The 18857-nt window shown below is 40.7% G+C and overlaps 1 protein-coding gene across 1 annotated transcript; it reads left to right on the top strand.

The window, feature by feature from the left end:
* The first annotated feature begins 2396 nt into the window (after positions 1-2396).
* On the top strand, positions 2397-7284 carry tent5aa (terminal nucleotidyltransferase 5Aa). Its single transcript, XM_084944735.1, has 2 exons — positions 2397-3618; positions 4071-7284. The coding sequence occupies exons 1-2, from the start codon at positions 3193-3195 to the stop codon at positions 4848-4850; spliced, it is 1206 nt and encodes a 401-aa protein (XP_084800861.1). The 5' UTR covers positions 2397-3192; the 3' UTR covers positions 4851-7284.
* Positions 7285-18857: the final 11573 nt, after the last annotated feature.

Raw genomic sequence — 18857 nt, 5'->3', positions numbered from 1 at the left:
AAATACCCACACTCCATATTACAAAACTCAAATAATCTCATTTAGTTTTTTTGAACATGACAATGAGTTGACTGTACTCAGATCTGCTCCTCAGTCACCAGATCTCAATTCAGCAGAGCACAGTTAAGATGGGGTAGAAGAGGAGATTCTTATCTTGGATGTGCAGCTGAAAACTGCAGCCACAGTGTGATGCTGTATTGTCAAAAAGCACTGATGTTTTACTTTTATCTATGCAGATAATAAGTCCAATTCATTTTGAAACTGCACTTAAAATAAAAAGAATGAAAGAATGGCAGTCTGTAATCCAGTGTCTGATAATGACTTGTCCTTTCAAGTGAAGAACCTGCAATGATGATTAGTTCATCTGTATCTGTTATGTATGTCTATAAATATTTTTCAAAGGCTTTATGTCACTAGAAAAAAAGTAAAAAGAACGTTTAAAGGTCCATCTGCCACACAGTTCTGATCTGAAGGGAAAAGCTCAAAGGGAGCAGCGACGTTTCACTTCATGGTAGATAAAACCAGCTCATGCAGTCTGATAAATGATACTGGAAAACAAAATGACTCCCTCCCTTTCTTTTCTTTTCTTTTTTTTCTTTTTTTTTCTTTATTGGGCTGACCTGTCCAGAAATGTTTTCATAGACCCCAGAGGAAAACTTTGTGTGATTGTAAAAGATTGCTTTATGAGGCATTGAAGCCGTCTCATCCACATACATTAGATCCTGCAGAGCAGGAAAACAAGGCTCTGTTTTGGAAATGATTTTTAAAAACTAAATAACCACCAAGTCATCTGACAGGAAAAGGCATTAACATCACCAGTAGGAAAGGGTATGTATTATTTTTGAATTTGCGCCTCCATTTGAATTTCTGACAACATAATCTCATTCCTGTCTTTCAATACGCTCAAAAGAATAAATCATCCATTTCGCAGTGAGTAATGAGGTGCCAGGTTGTGTTTATACAAAACATTTCATTTGCAGTCCTTGGTGTTGTAATGGATGTGTATACCTGCTGCTGGCTTTGATTTAGCTTTGCAGAGGGGAGCGGCAGCACCATGCATGGCTGCGGGGCCCAGTCCAATGCTTTGCAAACCGTGTCTCCACACCTGGGAAACGCATCGGCAGAGCTTTCAGTCCATTGTAACTGACTAACGGTTCCATGTACATTTCCAGATGTGGGATTCAGTTTCAGTTCAACCTGTCTGACACATGCCAAAACAAAGTAAAGAGAAAACAAAACACACAATTACAGGCAACAGATGAAGTGAAGGTCAAGCTTTTTAAAACACCCTTTAGATTATACTTATAAATAATATTTTTCTTCCAAATTTGAAAATCGTTCTTTAATTAAGGCTGATTTTACAGGGGTGCAAGTTAACTGTAAGCGCCATTATAGCTGACTGCGTGTGTCTGCATCCTGTCATGATGAGGGAGTTACGCACAGCTCCTGTGTGGGACTCTGAGTTAAGACAGTGCAGTAGAGTATATGGGATAATCCGGGTTTACAGATCTGGGTGGCTCCAGTGACGCAGGGCTTTACCCGTGCCTAATAGAGTGTCTGTGACGACAGCCTCCTTCGCCTCCACATGGCATCCCCTGGGCATCACTGATCCCTTCGGGCTCATGCAACCCCTGACCTTCTCACATGCTGATTTAATAGAGTCTGAGAGGTTCCTAAGAAGCCATACAGAAAAATAGTGACATTAATCAAAGAGATGAAATGCCACAATGCAAACCCTTAACTGCAACCAATGACATGATGGACATGCTAAAGTGTGTTTTAGAGAGTATCCTGATTGGTCACTGAGCATATCAGCAGCTGAAGGTGTACGTGAGGTCAGAGGTAACAGGTTTTTAATGTCACAGGCAAAATGTTTACCCACTTTTTTTTCTTTTAAAATTAAAAGTCGCATTTCTTTGATGACTTTTAACAATGACTGTAGATAATGACACTGTAAAGGTAGCCTTAGACTCAGTGTAGCTCAGCTGATTGATTTACTTAAAGGCCTAAACCAGCCAGCCCATAGATGGCGACATGACGACGTGTAGCGAGTTCTATGCGGATCAGCTCAGTCTGAACAGATCAGAATACTTTTATATTTATTTATTTGCTTATTTTTTTAAACAATTTAATTCTATTTTTCCCCTCTTTTTTTATTTATAATTTTATTTGACAAAAGAGGGATCATGACCACGGGAATATTCTCATGAGTAATTGAATGATTGTTCCCGTATTCAGTGTGCCTCAGTTATCTCATGAAGTGATATGAAGTTTAATATATATCTTCTCATTAAAATTCATTTTAAATTTTTACTATATGACTATGGAGCAGCTTGATAAAGCAGAGCCTTATAGTATTGTCAAACTGACCAGCGTTAGCAGCGAGAAGCAGATGGGGGGCGGGGTGAAGTGCAGCTTGACAACTTCAGACTACAGACCAGTCTTGCAGAAGGATGCTGCGTGTCAAGTGGGCAAGTATCGGTTAACTTATAGAAAAAAGCACGGGGGGGAATATGTTGATCTAAAGAGACTCGAGGAGAGGAAGCTGGATTTCCTGAGCGCACACAGCTGCATTAACGGGATTACTATTTGGCAGCAGGAGGAGATATTAAAAAATATGTAGGAGCCGTGCGTAAAAATCCACAAGATTCCTCCGAGGGGGTTGAACGTCAGTGGGAGGACTGTGCCAAAAGCGCGACTTGAGCAGCAGCTTATTCATGCAAATTCATAAAGTCATAGGCGTGCCTTTTGGGCGATGGAGTCACAGTCGGAAAAGCAAACACCCTCCTGGATCATCAGCGACCTTCAAAGACTGTGATGCGCAGCGCTCGGACTCATTGACAGCAGCACCGAGGCAAATGTTTTAAAGGCGTAGAAGAGACAGAAGAGAAAGTTAGGGCTCGCTCTTCCGCACGCTTTTGTTAGCGGGCTCAGATTCTCCCTTAGCTCAGTCACCAGCTCGACTGCTGCGCCACTTCTCCGCTTGGATCTCCAACCAGAGTGCGCAAACTGTAACGCACAGCCACCAGCCCCGCTGCTCTTTAATATATATATATATTTTTATTATTTTTTTTTCTGTTTACAGTAACTTTGGACTATTTCAAATACTGGCACTCCTCATGCGGAAGACCCTACTGTTTTGAGAAAACGATTGAATTTTGTTTTATTGAAATTCCGGAGGACTTCAACACCATGTCAGAGGACGATAGCAGCTCCACTACCAGCTGTGTGTCCGACACAGACAGCAGCAACGTCAGTGTCCTCAGCTGGGAGCAAGTGCAGCGGCTGGATGCCATCCTGACGGAGACCATCCCGATACACGGCCGGGGAAACTTCCCCACTCTGGAGATGCAGCCGCGGCAGATAGTTAAAGTGGTGCGCAGTCGGATGGAGGAAAAACAGATCCATGTCCGGGACGTTCGATTAAACGGCTCTGCGGCCAGCCACATTCTGCACGAGGACAGCGGACTGGGCTATAAAGACCTTGACCTCATATTTTGCGCAAATATGAAAGGAGAGAGTGATTTTCAGACTGTGAAGGACATAGTTTTGGACTGTCTCCTGGATTTTTTACCCGACTGTGTGAATAAGGAGAAAATAACCCCTTTAACGTTAAAGGTAGGCTACACACGCCCTGGCAGATTTTTATTTCTGCTTCAGATTTGTTAGATTAGTTTTATATATGTGATAAGATTGAATTGTATTTGTGCCAACAGGGATTAGCGACCATTACGCACAGCTTAATGTGCAATTAGATCACTTTAGTGATAGTTAAAAAATTTGTTTGCTGTAGTTAAGAGGATCGAGTTAAACCAATTTGGAAGGGATCCTGAGCTCAGCCATATAAGTACATTCCATAGCCTTTAATATTGAGGTCAGTAGCATTAATAGCTCAACAACATACAGTAATTACTTGTATAAATATAGGCATTAAAGTCAAATCCTTACTGTACAATGCAAAGTTAGGCAGAATTCTACTGAATTAGTAATTGCAGCTTCAGTTCTATTCACTTTGTTTGTGCTTCTTTTTCTCCCACTCTCTTTCACCCTCTGCACACTCACTCATTTAGGAAGCCTATGTGCAAAAGATGGTGAAGGTGTGCAATGACTCAGACCGCTGGAGTCTCATCTCCCTCTCCAATAACCGGGGGAAGAATGTGGAGCTGAAGTTTGTGGACTCTCTCCGGCGGCAGTTCGAGTTCAGCGTGGACTCATTTCAGATCAAGCTTGACTCTCTGCTGCTGTTCTATGATTGCTCAGAGAACCCCATGGCTGAGACCTTCCACCCCACCATCATGGGCGAGAGCGTGTATGGTGACTTCAGTGAGGCTCTGGACCACCTACGTCACAAGATAATCTGCACGCGGAACCCGGAGGAGATCCGTGGAGGGGGTCTCCTGAAGTACTGTCACCTGCTGGTGAGGGGGTTCCGGGCTGCGTCAGAGTCAGAGATGAAGTCCCTGCAGCGCTACATGTGCTCGCGCTTCTTCATTGACTTCCCTGATATTGGCGAGCAGCAGCGCAAGCTGGAGTCCTACCTTCAAAACCACTTTGTGGGCCTGGAGGACCGCAAGTACGACTACCTGATGACCCTCCACGGAGTGGTCAACGAGAGCACCGTGTGTCTGATGGGACACGAGAGGCGGCAGACCTTAGGGCTCATAGCCATGCTGGCTGTACGTGTCCTGGCTGAGCAGAATGTCATCCCCAATGTGGCTAATGTTACATGTTACTACCAACCTGCTCCTTATGTGGCAGATGGCAACTTCAGTAACTACTACATAGCGCAGGTGCAGCCAGTGTTTGCTTGCCAGCAGCCTGCCTACTCCACCTGGCTGCCGTGTAACTGAGTATCCCTAAATAAGAGAGGAAGGAGGGATCCTGATGTCTTTAAACAGGAGCGAGTGGCACAGTCGTACCCTTAACCCTGCACAGTGCTTGACAGCTGACTGAAAAAAAGGCATCCTTTTGTTCTGTGTTTTGCATCAAAGCTTCTGCTTTTGTTCATACTTTGAGTATGAATGGTAAATCCAGAACAGTTGGCAAAATTCAGATGTGATTATCTCACATTTACCGAAACACCGACAGTCTCCTGATCCTGCCCAGGCCAACCAGGTTCGGAAAAAGACTCATTTGGATAGCTTGGAAGCAATATCTGAGTTTTAAGGCCTTGAATGCCAGCTGCAGACGTGTCACTGACACTGTGCAGAAGACTGATTCAATCTTTAATTGAAACTCATTAGCCAGCATGTTGCAGCAGCAGCAGCAGCAGCCCAAACAGCTGCATCAGAGTCTTTAAGCGAGACACTCACACGCACTTTGAGGTGAAATCAGAGGTGCACAGTGCTCCAAAGCGCGCCGTGCTTTACATCATCTGAACCGAGGTGAGATCCTATTAAACTAGAGTGGACAACAAACATCACCTCACATTTGGATATAATTCTTGTTGTTTACAGACCAAAGATTCTTTTTTTTCTAACTCGAATACCCCACCCACTTTTAAGGGAGAAATAGAAACAAAATATGAAGCTATTGTAATGTCTGTTTGTATATGTGAACATTTATGTGTTTATAAAGTGCCTATTGCCTCACAGCAGGCAGAGAAAAGAACGAGCAGGCCACATGACCCCCTACGCTGTTTATAGACAGTAGCACCCCCAGAGGCTTGTGAATGTATATGTGAAATCCTGCACAGTCAGTGTTTGTGTACACGCGTGTGTTCGGGTGAAAAATGAGCACCGTTTGTGTGGATTTTGCAGTAAAGTAGCAGCCAAACGTACGAACGAAAAGTTCCTGCAAGGTTCACGTTTCCTCTTGTGTATATTCAGTAAACGTCCCAGATTACCAGCATGTCATGACAGAGCCCGATTAAATATCAGCGACTTATCGAGTCACAAACAATATTTCCTGTATATTTTGTGTAGTGGTGCTTCACTTTTTCTCATCTGAGAAGAAAAAAAAAACAAGGAGGGGTGGGGGTGACAATAAGTAGATGATAGATGCAGAGAGAGCTCGATCGTAGAATGTGTTCCTCAGTTTTGGAGGAGGCTTGCAGAGACACCTCAGATGATTAGAAACTGTTTGCTGTAGCACCCTGGCAGGGAATTCCTCAGCTGCTGCTGAAGAGCTTGAACTTAGCTGGGAATGCAGATACTCTGTTCAGGAAATGTAGTGCCAAACACTTAGGCGTCTCCTCCCTCCTGCCCCTTTGTTGATAGCCCTAAAGTTTAATGAGGCCATTGTTTGAAGCAGATGCTGATACAGAAAGAGAGGCAGAAGAGAGTGAGACGCTAGTAGGGAAAAAAACCAACTGATGATCTGGAGAGATGGGTGCAGCTGGTGATGGGGTTTATCTATCTGGGGCTACTGTGTTTTACTGTACAAACTGTCTTTGTTAAGGTCAGATTACAGTTACAACTTGTCGGACAGCTTGAAACCAAACCATCCTGTTATCAGCGCCTGCTTTAATTATCTGCTCATTGAAACAAAGAATGGAAAGCGAAGAATCCCGCATGTATGCGTCCACCTCAGCATCAGAAGACTAAGTTGCACCTTATGTTTCCGTTGTGAGGGTTGATGGATATTAATGTTTTTCTTTTTTGATTTTTTAAGGCTTCATTCCTCACCTGTTTTGAAGAATTGTGTATAAATATATGATTACATGCTTGCTAACTATACTGTAGCTTTCCCCCCCCCCCAGCTGCATTAAGACAAAAAATCTGAAAACATCTGCGACTAGCATCGTGTCAGTACTGCAACAAAAAGAGAAATTCTCTCGATGGAAAAGCATTTCGCTCTCATCCCCTAGTCTGGTGACCCATAACTTCTTTGCTCAGTTGTTTCTTCTAAATAGCTGTCCATGCTGATGGTATCCTTTGGATTGTGCAGGCAATGTATTGTAATTTCAGTGAAGTCCTAACAGCGGACTAGCTAGTGGCTCCAGTCTGCTTGTCAGCTAGTGATCGTGCCTATCAGTTAGAGATTGTGGGTTGCTGCAGCGTCTTGTATGTGTTGTCCAAAGCTCAGTTTCATGCAGTCTTTTACAAATCGCAAAAGAAAAGAAAAAGATCTTTGTCATGTATGTATATTTTTTATGATTGTTATTTTTATAAATGTATCAGACACTGCAGGTGTTGCAGTGCTTTTCAATCTGTGATCGAGCTTCAGAGGAAATGTTCTCAGTAGCTTTTTTTTGGTTTCTTTTATTTTTGCTATACTATGTTATTTGTCCAATGGGTCAAAAGGTTAAAGATGTTTTCCTCAATAAAATATCTGAAAACCAGATTTGTTATGTCTTCTGTTATGCATCTGTTTGACTGTAAATCAAGTTTACTGCACTGGTTTGCTCCAGAAACAAACCTCCTGCCAAACGCAAGAAATTACTCATTTATCGATTAACCTCAGATTTCTTTTTTTAGAGTCATAATGTCTCTTTTTTTCTTTCTTTCTTAACTGGCGTGAGCCATTCAGTGGTTTTCACATAGGCTCCCCGCTTACTTGCTGGGAAAGTCAAATCCCTGTCACGGCCTGCTGGGCCCAACAGGCCCAGCCAGAAACCCATCCAGAACTGGCTTGTTGCTGCCAGAAAGAGCTGTTGAATGTGAAGGGATTTGCGTCCACCCAATAAAAACAGACTTTAGCGCTTTTGCAGAATGAATATCTTTGCCTGCTCATCGAATTCTCTCTGTTAACAAAACCCCCCACCCCTCCAGCCCCTCCATACGCCGACAGAAATGCAGTGACGATCAGTGCTGAGGCCCGCTGTGACCAGAGTCCAAATGTTTCACGGCTGTCAGGCTGAAAGAAAACTTGCCACAACAGAGCTGATTGTCACACAGGTCACATGACAGACCGTCCTAGATACAGAAGGATATAGAGATGTAAACACATAATGAGTAAGAGATTCACTGTGCCACATGGTCCTTTAAATAGTCGATAAGATAAGGACATTATAGCTTGAACTTAAGCGCATTTGCAGCTGATTAAATCTGAGCAATAGAGGAATGATTGACAGGGCCGGGCTAAACAGCAGAGCAGCTACAGACAAGAGAAATATTTGCTGTGTATGCCTATGCGTTCTACTGGACCTTCCACTCCTACAAACTACAGGATAGGTTCATATTTTCTGACTGTAAACAGTACTAGCATTCCTACACACTGAAGAAAAGGAATTTTTTTACTATCTCAATATTCAGGTGAAACTTTGAGGGCTCTTTTTTTGCACAAAACAAGTTCTGCAGGCTTTTAACCTCTTAAACCCCAACGCCCCCTGATACGGGGGCAAAAGGCAGGAGATCAGGTAGGCTTGGGGCTTAAGAGGTTAACTTCCTAAAACTGCATTGTAGGAAGTTCCATTGACCTACAATGGAACTGCTTGAGGAAAACGCCTCTTTTTGTCCAGTATTGACCAGTTTACTTTACAAATATTGACCTGAATAGAAAGTGAGCATTCCTTTAACTAAGAGGCAGTTTTAAGATGTGATCGCACCAACATATGAATCCCTAATCAAAAAATACCCCTGTGGTAGTTAAGGCTAAGAATTCATTCTAATCTTAACTTCACACCAGTGACGTTAAAGCCAAAGTGCTCAAAAATACTTTTGTGGCAGTTCTCGCTACAGTTAGCGTCTCCAGGACCACATTTTGTCATGATGACACACATAATAGACGGACAGACAGACACGGAGAAAACAATATCAGCTATGCTACTGCAGCTGGCAAAAATACCCACAACACAGCCTTGAAGCAAGAATGAGATACTAATAAACGGCTGGTTTTGTGAGGCACTTATTCTGGCATTTAAAGGTTCATTTGCTTCTGTGCTGAGCATTACTCACCACATGTTGCTGTCTACATAGCAACCAATCCGGCAATACCGCTGCAATATAGATTCCTTCCATCATTAACAGGACTGAGCACAACGCTGCATATGTCCTTCTTTAACGCTTTCCTCCAGAAAGATGACATCGAATGACCTCTCCATTACCTTTAATGATGAGTTTTGACACCAAGTGTGTATGTCAGTGAATATGTGGTTTGACGACCATTAGGGTAGCCCTTGTATGCCATATAGGCAGAGATTACGCTCACTAACTGATGCACACCCAGTCATTTTGTTCTGGATATTTGACAGAAATTGCTGAGTTTAGAAAACAGAAGGGTTACCTCTAGTAAAGCAGTGCTAGTCAATATTTTTGGTTCCCCTGAAGGTTTCTTCCTGTTAAAGGGGAGTTTTTCCTTCCCACTGTCTAATTGTTGGGGTTTTGCTGTATTAAGGCCTTAATGCAGAGAATGTGTGGAGAAAACAACACAAAATTCTGAATTTTTCGAATGCATAGTTGTTGTGTAATAAATAAAGTAAGAAATATTCATCCTTAAAAGACACAGTGTGAAAAAGATGAAGTCAACATCAAGCGATGATGAGCTGGTCCTGAGGTTCTACATGAGGAAAGGAAGAAACTGAGATTTTGGGTTCATCCAGTTTTCATGAGAAGGCAGCAGCAGGGAGAGTTTCGTGGTTTCATCCAGGAGTTGAAGCTGTAACGTGAACGCTTTTGTACAACATATTTCAGGATGTCAGAGGGGCAGTTTGAGCTCTTGCAGGCAGAGTTGGGACCACATCTAAGGAGGCAGAGAAACCATTTCAGAGAGCAGATTGACCCGGAGCAGCATCTAACTATGTGTCTGAGGTAAAATATTATTATTTGACCATTTTTATATCATTGTAAATTCAGTACTAGTGCATATTTTGAACTGCATGTGCACTTGTTGCTAAATGCAGCGATCTGATTAGTCAGATCTGTTCATTTGGATCCAAAAAAAAGTTGAGAACGATCCTAAAAAATAAATGCTGCAAAATCGTCCTATGAAATAAAGTGGTCGGTATGAAAGGCTGTATTAGGAGTAGGTGAGTCTGAGAAATATTTTTAATACACAAAATATTTGCATGCATTGCATGAACATTACACATCTGGTGTATAAAAGTCTTTATTGTAGGGTCTTTACGTTACAATAAATGTACCTTGAGGTAACTGTTGGGATTTATATATAAATTTTATATAAATAAAATGAACATAGGATTAAATATCTATGCTGGTGTCACTTATAGTCATAATTACACAGAGTGTTATCACGTTTTCACCATCTATCTTTCAGCCCATTTTGGGGGATTTTAAATAAGTAACTTCTACTTTACTTTGCTTTATTCCTGCTCGTCTAACAGAACTTTTTAATTTCCTTTAACCAGCACACTTTGTGCGCCTCTGCTTAGCATCAAAGGCTAAAGGTTCCGTTTAGCAAAAGAGAATATGCCATTTAGTAACTACAGGTTAAAAATAAACTGCATATAGCAACCATCAACCTCTCTACATGTGAATTAGCATTTTGAAACCTCAAGCATTTTGCCTTTTAGCATTTTGTTGTTTTTGTTTTGCAGCCAGAACTAGCCATATTTGAACAAGATGGCAGACTGGTCATTTATTGGTGTTAGCAAACATTCTTAGCAAGGTACACCCATAGACCGTATAGCTACGATAAAGGTGTGTGACATAGATATACATACATAGTTTTTGTACAAGCTAATAGTGTCAATTAACTGCACGGCAAACCATATTATTTGTCAGATAACAGCTATAGCACAGTTCAGAGGTCCAAGAGACCTAAACTAGTTTTATTATGACACTTCAGTGTTTAGGGATGGGATCCATGGAGATCGACTTGTTTCTGGAGAGTAGAAGTGGCCATTCAAGGAACTTTCCCTTTTTTGGCACAGTTTCCTCTTATTTGTCAGAATTTAGTGGAAACCCAAACAAAATTAAAAGGAGAGATGTCATAACCAGATTGCTAGATGCAGTTTAATGTTTCTCTATTCTATAAGTGCTGGCTACATGAGTTACCTTTTTAACATTTTTGGCTGGTTGGCAGTGTTTTGTTTACCTATATTTGTGCCTTTATTGATTTAGGGGCCAGTGTGCACCACACATCTTTGATACAGTATCTAATACAGTACTCATCAAGGCTACTCCTTGGCATTTGTTGGGGCATATAAAAGACAAGGAGTGTGCAAATCATATCACCAGAGGCCCAGTATCATTCATATAGAGCCTAAAATAACTTAAAGTATCAAATGTCAAAGTTGTGTAACATCACCTTTATCATGTTGTCCTTCAACCGGCAACCAGCAGGAATATTTATTTGCTTATTGTCAACGCCTGCCTTCTGGTGCTGTTAGTCTAAGTCTTAATTTCAAGCATCACTCTACTTAATCCTCTCTTAAGAACCCATCTCATTTGTGGTTGGCTCTAAAGAAGTCAGATTGATGTAATGGCGCCAAAGGACCTAAATCTCAGGTCCCTAATTTGAGATGCAGCATGAAGTGAAGTAGCCCTCTTAATTTAAGGGAAGCTTTGATTTAGAGTTTAAAGAGAGAGTTCTGAAAGACTCCTACCACAGTAGGTAGCTGGCAGAGGGAGATAGATGAAACAGAGGGAATCCACACAGTGGATCCAGTGTCATATAATTATTTGTTTACCTTTAAATAACGTCTAAGACACTTGTCATTCATCCTGTAGTTCTTCGTCCTTTCTGGTAGTCTGTACTCATCTGTTCTTTAATGGCTTTTCCACCACAAAGATTGGAGAGTGGCTGGCTTCATGTGATTTTGCTCCTTTTTTCCTTCCCTGTTGCTGTGAAGAATTTTTTCCAGATGAAGGTTTTTATGGAATAAGTGGGAACTGTTTGGACCACAGCATTACCAAACCTAGTTTGGTCCCGACTCCAGTCCACTGGTGAGGAGCTACAACTGTGGCCAGACTAATATGCTGTTTCAATTTCTCTAAAATCCCAGTTATAGGAACATTTCAGTATCGTGTGTGTGGTTTTTTTTCAGTAGTGTGGGATACTACTGAGCAGACAGCATGAAAGCCCAGACCCCCCCAACATACACACACACATACACACAAGTCTTGTAAACAGATTCCACACGGGTCAGTCTGTACAAACAATAAGGAAACATCCATCAGGCATGTTAGCAGCCATAAGTGAGATAAGAGTGAAGGTCAGCTGCAGGCCGACCTGCCTTTGGCAATGCTTTACATCAGCACGTCCCACTCAGTGTGCTCAGGCTGTGCTAATGTGTAGAATTTGTATTTACAGCAAGGTTTCGGCCATCATACCAGACTGTCTCATGATGTGACCCCGTTTCCGTAGCCCTTCATGATATACAACCTCATCCAGTTTAAAATGGGCTGCAAAAACCCTCCACGATTTCCTTTACTCAATCAAGAGACTTTGAAAAAATAAAGATTTATAAGGTTTGAAATGTTAGTCAAAGTGATCAAAGGTATCATGAGTAAAATACAACATTCACCCATGATTGAGTTCAGTGACTGGGACAGTACAGTCAGAGCTCTGAAAGATTCAGTGACCAATATAAAGAGTCAAGATATCCAGGACACTGAAAAGAACTGCTTTACACATCACTTTCCCCATCACTGTAGGAAACTTTCCCAAGTCACCCTTATAATAATCATGTCAAACTAAATTACTGGCTATCATTACCTTAATATGGGCCTTGTTTCATGCTTTAAGCGATGCATATCTGTCTCCTGCTTCACCCTGTGGCAAATTTCTGTCACTCTGTGGAATGTGCAAAACATAATAGGAAAAAGGTTAAATTTAAACATGCACTCATTAATGGGTTTTCATCAGCAAAAGGTTAAATGACTATTTTACACAAGAATGTGCATTTGTAGTATCGACCTCACATATTCTGATTTGAAATCCACTCCGTGCAGCCTTTCCAGCATCAGACACAAAGACTTAGCATTAACCTAGCTAGTCGGTGAAGTTAAGCTATTAGTTTAGTGACATTTTCCTGAGTTTTCCATGAGTTGGTCGAGTTTACTAGATGACTGCAAACACAAATGCAATAGCAAGGATTTCTTAACCTGTTAATAAGTCTTTGTTGAGCCTACAGTTTTTAAGATAGTTTAGTGATATTAAGATCTCTCTCTCTCATGGCCTGCAATGTATTGTTCATTACTAATTAAAAGGTGTTGAGTAAATATATTGTAATATGTGGTTGCAAGAATGTTTAAATGCTTTCCCCAACTCTCTGTGCATATGAATGACCGTGAACCTGACCTCACAGCCCACTTTTAGTCAGTAGTTCTGGTCAAATGTATCGTTTCTAAGATTGGGGAAACCTGCAGTCAGCTGAGAGTGAAGAAGTCAATTAGATGAGTGATGAAATGTTTCTCCCACTGAAAACACAACATCCAGATGAACTGAATCAACTCTGTGACACTCAAAGAAGTTAGGTTTAAAGGTTGAAAAGGTGGTTAGCACTGCTGCCCCACAGCAAGAAGATCCTTGGATTGAATCCATCATCCAGCTAGTTCTTTTTTATGTTGGTTTTCCATGTTATCTCGGTGTCTGTGTGGGTTCTTCCAGGTATTCCAGCTTTCTCCCACAGTCTAAAGACATAAAATTAGTGGGGTTAGGTTAATTGGTGATTCTAAATTGCCCATGAGTGTGAATGTGAGTGCAAACTGTCATCGTGTGTCTCTCTGTGTGTAGCCCTGGGAGATCCTATCTGCAACCGTGAATTTAGACTCTACGTTAAAAGATGATTATTTAAACTATGAAACACTTCTTCCATTTGACCCATAAGCCTTTTATCATTGAGTCCACTGGCAAGTAGAGAGCAATGATAGAGAGAGGAACTTATCACTGACTTGTGTGTTGATAATGAAACAATATGAATGCATGTAATACAGATGAATACAAATCAATGTCCCAGCAAAATAAATTAAGTTGGAAATGAAGTGAAAAAAGCCACATTAATAGATAAATAAAGATTGGAGATACAATTTGAGGTCAGCTGGAGGGAAATTTGTCATTTAATCTCACATCAATTAAATGAAGTATTTCTGAGCTGCATTCTTGCTTTCAAACCCAATGATGCTGACATGTCTGCTTTATTGCCATCAATTATAATTTTGTCACACTTCTGTATCCATTTTAAATGATTTGCTTGTTATTAACAATGACCTTACCTTACTAAGTATATGCCTACGAGTAGAAAGTGTTTTGGACCCAGATCCATTTGTTTCGACAGCACATAGATTACTGACAAATTGATGTCTCCATTCATTGAGGCTTTTTTTATTATCATTTATTTCACTGGAATTTTTTAATTTGAATTTAATTAACATTGTATTCTAGGTAAAACAGTAAGGCTGTGTAGTCCCCTTTTACAACAGAGAGTATGTTTTTTAGAGACTACAAAGCTAAAGTTAATTAAGATTTATCATACAATGCATAACTCAATCAATTGATTTGCCCTGTCTCTGTTTATTGTTTCGATGTGATTTTCCGTGAGCAGTAACAAGATGAAGCTCAAAATTCCTGGGAACTGAAATGGCATTGCCTCGTTTTCCCTGCTCTAAGCACATTAGATGGTGTCGTACACAGACTGGAAGGTCGGCTGAGGTATTAGCAATAATGGCCTAGAAAGGAAGAAAGAGATATCGCATATTAGTAGTTTTGCACCAAGATGTGTGTCAGACAAGAGTTACTGCAGGGCAACTTGGCTGCAGTGTTACAATTTACTTTTGAGCAAACACTTAAGGGAAACACAAAAGAAACCAGACACAGAAACAGATCTGCAGGCAAAGAGGTCAACAGCAGCTGTCAGTCAGAGCAATGAAGAGATGATAGCTTTTCAAGCTGATATTTGAAAACTTCTGTAAACGTACACCTCAGCTGAAAGCATCAGCGGGGCAGGAATTACGAAGCTCAAACTACTAAATTGCGCTGAGGTGAGGTTATAGGTCAGGATAAGGGTGACAGAGTAAGAATATGCTCGAAAAAGGAAAAAGGTTGGGGGGGGGGGGAGAGATGCAAAGAGAAGTGGATCATAATGGAGAACTGTGTGTGTGTGTAGAGCGAGTGAAGGTGAGCTAGCGCAGAGTGGGAAGGTGATCCTCTCGTCTCAGAGATTAGGGTCACTGAGGTCGGCAGGTTTATCTTACATAAGTCTCAGGACAGACGAGCCTTCTTACGCACAAAGACGGAGAGAGAGAATAGTTTGCCTATCTTATTAAACTGTGCTGGGTAAATATAATTTTGTGCATGTTTCAAAAGCAGCAAGTGTTTCATACCAACACACCTAAACAGGTAATGAGATTAAATAATTTTACTGAACTTTCAATCAATATTTTAAGCATTTTCTGAAAGAAAGTGTGATGGTAAATAATATAAAGTTTTATTTGATAAGGTGATAACAACACAATTTAAGCTAATATGACATTAATCTGCACAGCACTGTGCTCAAGTCTCAAGCCATCCTTCTTTCCTACATATTTTTGCAAGAAAAATGGGAAATAGGTGCAGCTATGTATTGCTATGTACAAACATGCATGGCAAATATAAGGCAAAAACACAGTTTAAAAAAAAATAAAATTGAATGTGAATATTTGGGTCTGACCACCTTTACTGTGCAGGAGTAGTTCTCCAGACTCTTCTTTGGTTATTGGCTGCCTTTGGTTCCATTCTCTGTCAGGATGATCAAAACACTACTTCAGTAATGTTGAAGTCCGGGCTCTGGGAGGCCAATCCATGACTGATAGTGCTCCAGTATGAGTTTTTCTATTCATGTATTCTTTTGCCAAACTGGAGATGGATCAACTAAAGGGCCAGATGCTTAAGTCTTCCTTGGATTCTTTCCTATTTCTTAAGCATAAGACTTTTTGATACCATTTATCTGCTGTAGATAGTTTTTTTTTAGTTAGTTCTTTTTACTTGAATGATCCATATCTCAGTGTTTAGTGAAAAAAGAAAAGAGAAAGAAAAAACAACTTTCTTCTCAAAATGATCAAATACAAAGACTGGACGGATGGATGGACTGGACTGGATAAAGGAAAAAGCAGCCAATGGAGAACTGTTCATCAACTTTAAAAGATTATTACCAGAAAGTCTGACTCCTTGGAAGAATAATATAAAGAAATGTTGGTGACTTAAGACTTGAACTTGTACTTTTGATTAGTAATTTCCTTTTTCAGTTCAGTTCATTCCAATAGTTATACTCAGTGTTTGCTCAAACAGAAGCAGAAATCATCACACTATATGAATAATTTAGATTTTGCTGAGATTCAGCTGCTTGTGATAATTCATTTGTTGAATGTGTGAGTCAGAGCTCCTGTCATCACTATGTTTAGTGTGTTGTGGTTGCTGACAGCAATGGTTGCAACTATGGCCATAGTTCATATGATGCCTTGATGTGTGGGAGACCTGTGTTATGCACTGTTGACGTGTGAGCAGAAAAAGACACACAACCCATATTAGCACAATGTAAAATGTTTATGCATGGACTGGTGTGCATTGGTGTGCATTTTTGAACACAAACGGGTAGCTTTATCAGATCTAAGTGCGATAAAGAGTGCGAAACCTCATAAGATTATCATATTTTCAGTCTCACATGCCAGTCTGATAACAGATAGAACCCCATAGAGAGATCTCACATCACATTGTGATTGCAGTTTAAGAAGATGCCTGGAAAGCAGCCAAATGACTTTTGCTTTTTACAGAAAATGAGAGCTGTGGATGTTTTTCATTACATGAAAGCAGTCTCAAATCGTGCCCAAGGTCAACAAAAGGCTCAAGGGGTCTAACATGGTCATGGCAAAAGGCTATGTATTGGTCATGCTCTGTCTGTTAGCACGGTAACAACTTCCTGTAAGGATTAACTGATTTGCTCATAAGCCAACCAAACTGGGTGAAGAGTCAAGAGATGACTGGGTCACCAAGGACCTTTCAATCTGTCTTCCAACTATTGCCAAGATATTTCAGCACTTATGATGGTGCAGGTGGAGAAGTAAGTGTGGCTACAAAGCATTGTGGCAATCCATCAAGCTCTCACTGACGTCTCAATTTCACCAAAGCACTCCCATCCACAGAGCCAGGAAGGAGGCGTGGCTTAAACCTGGATTCAAAGCCTCCTGCTTGAACTGAAGTGGCTTTTTGCTGTCATGCTCTGGCATGAGATAGCAAAGTCATGATTTTCAGTAATTATTTTAAGACATTTCTTTTTTCCATTTTTCTGGCATCCTTCTTTCATGGTTCCTGTGGACACCTAGCTGTCGTGTACCATATTGCACGTTGCTGTGTGGCTCTTTGACCCTCCTTTGTAACCGTCTTTCGCTCGAAACAGATCAAATTTTTGGCTCTGATGCAGCCCACCACTGCTTTGAGTTTACCAGCTGCTTCATATGAAATTGCATTCTTAAGACCGCTAATAGCAGCTTAAAAAGTGTAAATTTATATACTTGGCTGCAAATTCCCAAATATAATATATGATATTCTTTGAATAATTTGAAAAAATATTGCAGGGTTTTTCACCAGTACCACCAGTTAGTTTCCTGTCTGGAATAAAAAAATGTTATCATCATTTCTGTAGGTCTCAAAATAGCTTTATATTTACGACAGGAGAAAAAAATACCACTGAATGGGGTCCGGGCAATTTGGAGAGCATTTAAGCCCACAACATATTACAAACATAACCTTTCCTGGGTAAACCACAATATTCTTCTCTCAGAGACAAATGAAACCATTTTAGGCTGGCTCATCAGTTGCTGAGGTAACAGGACCCAGATGGTAGAGCTGATATAAAAGCCAGGTAATTTCATACAACAGCACTGTGAAAGGACTTGATGTGTGTCGTTTGAAACAGTGCAGACTCTCCACCTTTGCGTAAAACCAAACCGAGATACAGAATCCGTGTTTCTCCCCAGCGAGATCATTCTTGTAAACATCTATCATTTCCTTAAAAAGAAATTTCATTACTTTCCAATTTAATCCAATTAGTGGGAGAGAGTCTTGTGGGGGAAGGGGAAATGCTGAGAACTCCTTGGCAAGAGAGAGACAGTTGATTTTCTTTTGAAAGCTGCACAGTGCGACTAGATGAGGTTGACTGATCTGATTATTACCGCTGAATGCAATTGTCACACACAGGCTCAGACAAACACTTAGAAACATTACAGACCACGTGGAGGTTTGTGTAAGCAGACGAGGAAGATATTTCTCCTGATTCCTTATGAAATACTGCAGTTAAAAAAATTAGTCAAACCCATGGACACTGATGTTTTCAGAATATTTGGACAATTAACGACTGATCTAGGAAACTTTGCAAAGGCGGCATACTCAAAGAGAAAACACATAAAACTGACATTTTAAAGGCATTTCCATTTCTTGAATCAGAATCAGAAGTTCCAGATAAGGTTCCAATAATTAGAACCTTCTTAGTTCAACACAGGTGGACCCTGTGCTATTTAAACCTCTTCATTGTCTGCTTTTTTCTTTGCTGTTTAAGTGTGTGTTGTCTTCATGCCAGGATCCTAAAAGCTCAAGGCTTCTGATAAAATTTTGCAGTGAGTGTGGCAAAGGATTTAACAAGATCCCTAATTAAATAAAATAAATAATTGCACTATGAGGCGAATTTTCTGCAAGTGGCACTGACTTCAAACAATTGACAGTTTGTCCAGAACTGGCCATCCCAGCTAAACTGTCACTAGAGCAGAGTGTTTTATGTGGAAAAAAACTCTCCAAGAACTCCATAACATCATCACAGGATCTGCAGGTATAGAGCCAGCAGCATTCGGTGTCAAAGTACACGTGTCTACAATCAGAGACTTCACCTTTAAACTTGGTACACACTTGCAACCTCACTTTGACATTAAGAACATGTGTGCTGTCACTGTTCTCTGCTGTTGTTCCATCTAAAATTTTTACAACGCATAAAACAAAATGTGTTTATTTGTTTCCTTGCTTTTACAGTTTTAGGACGTGAAAAATAATAT

This window comes from Perissodus microlepis, chromosome 11 (genome assembly GCF_051167445.1).
Source record: "Perissodus microlepis isolate ML-2025 ecotype Zambia chromosome 11, ASM5116744v1, whole genome shotgun sequence".
NCBI classification, from domain to species: Eukaryota; Metazoa; Chordata; class Actinopteri; order Cichliformes; family Cichlidae; genus Perissodus; species Perissodus microlepis.
The sequence above is the reverse complement of the archived record's forward strand: the minus strand, read 5'-3'. Positions and strand labels throughout refer to the sequence as shown.

Bases quoted from the DNA above. Each gene is read 5' to 3' on its own strand.
- tent5aa (XM_084944735.1), top strand. From the start codon at position 3,193: ATGTCAGAGGACGATAGCAGCTCCACTACCAGCTGTGTGTCCGACACA. The intron at 3,619-4,070 runs GTAGGCTACACA...TCACTCATTTAG, and splicing joins TAACCCCTTTAACGTTAAAG to GAAGCCTATGTGCAAAAGAT.